Source organism: Acartia tonsa, chromosome 2 (assembly GCF_053477335.1).
Source record: "Acartia tonsa isolate MP-2025a chromosome 2, ASM5347733v1, whole genome shotgun sequence".
Lineage (NCBI taxonomy): Eukaryota > Metazoa > Arthropoda > Copepoda > Calanoida > Acartiidae > Acartia > Acartia tonsa.
The window spans coordinates 37496814-37503401 of record NC_137261.1 but is presented as its reverse complement, the minus strand read 5'-3'; the positions used below and the strand labels follow the sequence as shown (position 1 = coordinate 37503401).

Sequence of the window (6588 nt, the reverse complement as noted above, 5' to 3'; positions counted from 1 at the left end):
CTGCTACTTCAGAACTATCCAGCTTTGAATAATCAGTAGTTTTGACTTATTAACATATTTAATCATTTCTAAATATAGTATCAATATATAATCTTATTTACTCAAAAACTGCATTTAATCCAATATAATAAATACTTAAAAATCTGATTGCATTTTGAATTGAACATTAAGTCTACTCTATCATTAGCTTATGCTGTTTGTCTATATCACATTTGGCGCAGTCTTATTGTGCTACGTGTTATTTAGACCTGCTGCTGAGTTAAGGGTGGGGGAAGTGGTGTTTAATTTGAAGTCACTCACTTTTTGAGATATTTTTTTATCTCGGATTTTTCACAGTTTTGTTTTAGTTTTTATATTTCTAACTTGATTTATATTTCAGGTTTCTGTGGAATTTCATTCTTTAACTCTTTTGATCTAAATTTCACGGCGGATCTAGTTCCAGTGCTCGGATATGGCTGATGGAGAAAAAGGAGAGCGGGGTAAAGCTGAAGGCAAGCGTGGACGGCCGCCTAAACGTCCTAGGGAGAATGACAGTCAGGATGATGATGGAACTCCCGAACATTGGGAGGAGGAGGATGCTGCGGCTGAGGATGCTGGTGCAGGTGCCAATGCGAATGTGGAGTTGGCGTTGGGCGAGGTGGAGAATGACGTTGTGCCTGAAAGCATAAAAAAATATGTTAGGGCAATGTTGCAGGAGCATACGACTGTCAAAGATCAGGTGGATAAGTTAACGGCGGCGAATAAACGGCTGGAGAATAAGGTGAAAGAGTTTAAGAACTCTGATGAGCATAAGAAGTTAGGTTATGATGTTGATTTGGCTACTATTAAGAAAAAGGTGGCGCAATTGCCAGTGGATGGGGATATTAGCTGTTTTTTGTATGAAACAAGTATGGGGGCTAGTGTATCTGCAGTCAAGGCGACGGGGGATGATTCGTTTAATACATCTTTCATTAATCGTTTGAGTGTGGAGGCTAAATTGGATTCTACAAATTTTGAGGCTAAAAGAACGAAAAGTGCTCCTGGACATTTGAAGTTTTCGCAGATTGAGTTTTTAGGTCCTGTTGGGAATGGAAATTGGATGAATGTTCGTGAGAGTTGTCTGACCGAATATGAAAATCAATTGTTGGATATATTTCCTTTAATTGAGGAAAGGGCTGACGTGCTTAAGGCCTATAAAAAGGTGGCCGGCGGTAGTGTAAGCCAACAGACTGTAGAGGAGCAGTTTAAGGAGTTTTGTCTTGTAAGAGGAGTCAAGTGGGATAGTGATTTTGTGCGGGATGCTCCATTTTGGGATGGAAACATTGATTTTGAGGATTATTTCTTATCCTTATGGAGGGTTGCTAGGTTCGCAAAGTTGGAGGATCCTATGCTTTTCAAGGACATCCTGTACAATAGGATTTTTGAGTGCAAAGGGAAGAAGATGGGGAGGTTGATTACGCCGGAGGCTAATGCTTCCTTAAGTGCTTTAGGTTATTACCTGTTGATAAGAAGGTTGGTGATACCCTTTGCTGATACAGAGTCGGCTACCGAATTCTTTTACGTCCTGAAACAAAAGAGTGGTCAGAATGTGGATGTGTTTTTCAATGCTAAATTGCGTCTGTTTAGGCTTATGCATCCTGGTCAAATTTCTAGACAATCTTGGCGTGATTTCTATAATAATGTGGCTAAGAATTTGCTGTTTTCTGATTTAGCTAGAGATATGGCTAATTTCATTGAATCTATGCATTACCTGGAAGATTACAGTGCTTTCTTGACTTATTTGATTCGCAGAGGTCAGCATTATGTAAGCTGGGCTCGTTCTGGACACGTATCACCTGAAAATGTAACGTCCTGTTATTCTCAGGCTATGGAAGGGTTGAGGCTAGAGGATTCTAGGGAGGTGAAAGCTAGGCCTGTAATCAGTGAAGTGCATGTATCTGATATGGAGGGCAGGACTGAGATTGGCGATAATAATGCGTGGATTGAAGGGGATGATGATATTCCTTGGGATCAGGTTGAGAACGTGATTGGGGCTCTGAATTCGAAGGCTAAAACTATGATTTGTTGGTATTGTGGGAAAAAAGGTCATGTAGTGGCTAGTTGCTGGCAGAAGAGAGATGGCAAGCCGCCAGCTCCTGATTCTCGCATAGGAAAGACCAAAGCTAAGTTTTTCTCAGCCGGTAGCGAAAAGAAAGAGGGTCCTGGAGTGCCTAATAATAGGGTAATACCTGAGCAGTTTCTGAAGAAGACAGTCAATCAGGTGGGGCCTGTTGTGGATAGGTGGGGCAATCAGGTGGGGCCTGTTGTGGATTCTGAAAAGAGCAGAGATGAGAAACAGTATGAGGCTATGATTGCTGACATAGCCAGAAACAATTTCCAGCAATATCCTATGTAATGGATATGATTGATTTGATGTATAAATCTCATTCTAGGATGAAATTTATAGATCGTTTTTTTTTATTCATATTCATTATATAGGCTATAGTACTGTAAATAGTTAATTTTGCTGTCTTGTATTTACATTATTGCTTTCAACTTTATAAAGCATTACTGTCTTGTTTATTCGTCAGTCAAGGTGTGATCGTGTTAATGAATACATTATATATATATATTTATATATATATATATATATCTACTATATATTATTTTTTGATAAGTACCTATGCAAGGTTGAATACTTCGAGAGGTACTTACCTGTATAAAAAAAAACTTGGAGTGTAGCTGTGTGATGCTGGTAGTTTGGGAGATGTACAGGATTTCATAAATTGAACAGTATGTTGGCGGCTGGTGACAGATGAGGGGCTGACTGCTGTGTAGTGGAATGATGTATATCTAAAATATATGGATATATTAATTATAATGACTAGTGTTTTCAAGAGATTGTGAAGTTTTTGAAGATAACGAAAATGCCTATTTGTGCGGATTTAGAATTTCTTGTGCCTGGGGCTGATATTCCGGTGAAGGAGTTAGGAATTATTGATACAGGAAATAATTTTAATTCTTTGATATCTAGAGAAATTCTTGATAAGCATGGAGTTGAGTTTTGTCCTGCTAAATTATCAGCATATTCAGTAGATTTAAAGAAAGTTAATATTATTGGATATGTTGAGTTGAAATTTAGATTTGCTGGAACTCAAGCTGTGTTTACGGAGATATTTTATGTACCTGAGGTGACGAGTAGGTTGGTAAATCTTGGATCTGATTTCCTGAAAAAGAATAAAATTAATATTTGTTTGGATGAAGATAAGTTTGAATTTTGTGGGGAATCTGTTCCTATTAATTCCTGTTTACAGAAACAGGTGGTGGCAGAGATACAAAAAATTCCTATTTTGTCCGGACGAATGAATTCTGAAATTCCATCTAAACCTACCTTGCCAGGGATAAAGGAGGGGGGTGGGTTTGGAGAGTTATATTCAACGAAGTATAATGTGAAGTTGCTGGATAAAACTATTTTTTATCCTGGAGGATCTACCGCTGTGGTGCATGTGACTGGATTAAAGAATGATGGGCTTTGGTACGTGTCCCCTAATTCTTCTAAGATGACAAGTGGCAATGGGATTATGATTATTGAGGGGGTGTATCAGCCACGGAAAGATGGGTCCTGTGTGGTTAATGCGTCAATAAAACCTATTACCTTGCTGAGAAATGTGAAGATGGGGCATTGTTTCATCATGGATAATCAAGATGTTACCTGTAATAAAACAATTAATGAATTGGATAAGCCAGAAAAGTTGTCGGGGCAAAAAATGCATGAACGGGTACAGTTTATTATTCAAAAATTGAAGTTAGATGAAAACCAGATGATTAAGGAAAATCCAGAATTGAAACCCAGGATTATTAAAATTTGTTTGGAAAATTTTGATATCTTTTCAATGAATGATTCAGATATTGGTGATTGTAGATTAATGACATATAATATAGAATTGTTACCTGGAGCTAAACCTGTGAAGGCCAGAAATATTCCTTTGAATCCAGAGTACGATGCTAAATTGAAGGAACAGTTGACCAAATGGCTGGATGCTGGCATTATTGAGGAGGGTTTCTCGGATTGGTCCAGTCCTATCTTTGCTGTGAAAAAGAAGGCTGCACCTGGAGCAGAGGCTAAGTTGAGGTTTGTCATCGATTTCCGCAACCTCAACAACGTGACTAAGCGGGTGGCGTGGCCGCTGCCACTGATCTCGGATAATTTGACGAAGCTGGGTTCTGGCAAGGTGTTCAGTACTCTTGATTTGACAGCTGCCTACCATTCGATGACTATGGATGAAGACTCTAAACCGTTAACAGCTTTTAGTGCAGCAAACAGGATGTATTTGTTTAACAGGTTGCCATTTGGGTTGTGTAATGCACCCAGCCTGTTCTGTGCTCTGATGGATAAGGTGCTGTCTATCTTGCCAGGTATGTATGGATTCTGTATCAGCTACTTGGACGATCTGATCGTGTTTTCATCAAGTCCAGAGGAACATGTAGAGCATCTGCAGGCACTGTTTCAAGTTCTTCGGCAGGTCAACCTGAAATTAAATTTAGATAAGTGTGATTTATTGACTAGAGAATGCCATTATTTGGGACATATTATTAGTGCCGATGGATTGAAAATGAATCCTGCATATCTGGAACGGATTAAGGATTGGGGCAAGCCTAGAACAGGGAAGGAGTTGCAGAAATTTTTGGGATTCACTAATTATTACAGAGGATATTTCGCTGATTATGCCAAGAGGTCGTGCATGTTGGATAGTCACAGGAATGACACTATAATAAAGTGGACAGAAGAGTTGAACAGAGTATGGACTGAATTTATGGAAATGTTCAAGACTGAAATGTGTAAAGGCTATCCTCAATGGGATAATCCTAATCTTTTTATTGTGGATGTAGATTATAGTTCTCAGTATTTTGCAGGGATTATTTCGCAAGAACAGGATGGTGTGGAGAGAGTGTTTGGTGTCTGTAGTAAGAAGTGTAATGCTGCAGAACAAAATTATCCTTCCTATAAAGGAGAATTAGGTGCATTAGTATATGCATTAAAGAATTTTTTACACTTTTGTAGGTTTCGTGAGTTTTTGGTTCGGACAGACAGTATTTCACTAGTGCATTATAAACGTTGGGCTAAAGGATCAATAAACGGTGTCACCTATCGATGGATAACTTTCTTGCAAAGTTTTGACTTTACAGTTATCCATCGACAGGGGACTAAGCATGTGGACGTAGATTATTTGTCGAGAACTGAGTTAGATTGTAAGAATCATCGACTGAAGGATTGTCAGGAGGGTAGAGAGACAGATAATAAAATTTTGGATCCTTACCTGGATGATTCACCATTTCTGGATCAAATCTACTCTATTATGCAGGTACATTCTGCAGAGGATGAGGCGGATGTTGAGTTTGTCTGGCAAAGTAGTCTTCAGCAGGACGAGATCCTAAATGAAATAAGGTTATGGATATTGGAAAGGAGACAGTTGTCGTCTTATGAGAGGGCGGAGTTATCAGGCAGAAAAGAACTATTGTACAATCTTATTGGCCACATGTATGTGCTAGAGGGGGTTGTAATTTTCAGACAGCCCTTGGCCGAAGGGGGTTTTGTCGAGAGGCCTGTAGTGCCTCTTTCTTTATACAATGATATATTTGATTCAGCTCATGGTGGATATGGTTCTGGACATAGAGGTGTGCAGGAGACAATACGTAAAATAAATGAGAGATTTTTTATGCCTGGCGTGAACAAGTTTGTGGAATCGAGAATACGAAGTTGTATTACATGTTTGAAAAAGGCTGGAAGTAATCCTAAACATATTTCACCTATAACTCATTCTGTTCAAAGTAGTGAAGTTTTTGCTAATATGTCCGTAGATCTGGTTGGACCTTGGACTCCATGTTATCATCAGGGACAGACGGTTAAATTTGTCCTAATCATGGTTTGTCTATTTTCTAGATATGTTTTTACATGTCCGTTGGTTGATGCTATAACTGAAACAACTGTAAAGGCTATATTGGAAAATTTTGTACCTACCTATGGTTTATTTAGAGCTTTGAGATCGGATAGAGGTACAAATTTTACAAGCAATGTGTTTAAAGGCGTGATGAAAGGATTGGGGGTGGATACTGTCCTAATTCCCCCCAGGAATCCAAATTCGAATCCTGTAGAGAGGCAAAATCAAAGTTTGTATGCTGCTTTGAAAGTAGATGAAAATCATGGAACAAAGGACTGGGCTAAAAAATTACCTTTGGCTACGTTAGTGATTAACTGTTCCAAGAGTACTAGAACTGGATATTCTCCATTTTTTCTGGTTTTTGGTCGGCAGCCACGTATTCCTCTCGATTTCCTATCACCAGTTCCGTCTGCTGAATCTTCATCCTCGCGGTCGTATTTGGAATTTCTGAAAAATATGGAGGATGTAATTAAGAGAATTTCTACAAAATCCAAGTTATATTTAGAGGTTCAAAATAAACACAGAGTACAGAGGGAAGCATTAAGAGTTACAGATGTTTGTTATGCTTTCTTTAATATTGTAAAAACTGACGTGTCCAAGAAATTACAGTCTTTCTATGGAGGGCCTTTTATTGTGGTTAAGAAATTTTCGGATGCATTGTATGAGTTGGCACCTTTTGGGAATAATCCCA

General features: G+C 38.7%; 1 protein-coding gene across 3 annotated transcripts; it reads right to left on the bottom strand.

The window, feature by feature from the left end:
* Positions 1–1548: 1548 nt before the first annotated feature.
* On the bottom strand, positions 1549–6326 carry LOC145311738 (uncharacterized). 3 transcript variants are annotated; one of them, XM_080150710.1, is made up of 7 exons: positions 6190–6326; positions 3910–4487; positions 3614–3670; positions 3145–3185; positions 2674–2811; positions 2208–2291; positions 1549–1814 (listed from the first exon to the last, which is right to left on the bottom strand). In XM_080150710.1, exons 2-6 carry the CDS (start codon positions 4097–4099, stop codon positions 2232–2234), a joined length of 486 nt encoding a protein of 161 aa, XP_080006836.1. In that variant the 5' UTR covers positions 4100–4487; positions 6190–6326; the 3' UTR covers positions 1549–1814; positions 2208–2231. The 3 variants fall into 3 exon arrangements, with proteins under 3 accessions (XP_080006836.1, XP_080006834.1, XP_080006837.1); XM_080150708.1 differs by having other exon boundaries at positions 1549–2291; XM_080150711.1 differs by lacking the exon at positions 6190–6326 and having other exon boundaries at positions 3910–4042.
* Positions 6327–6588: the final 262 nt, after the last annotated feature.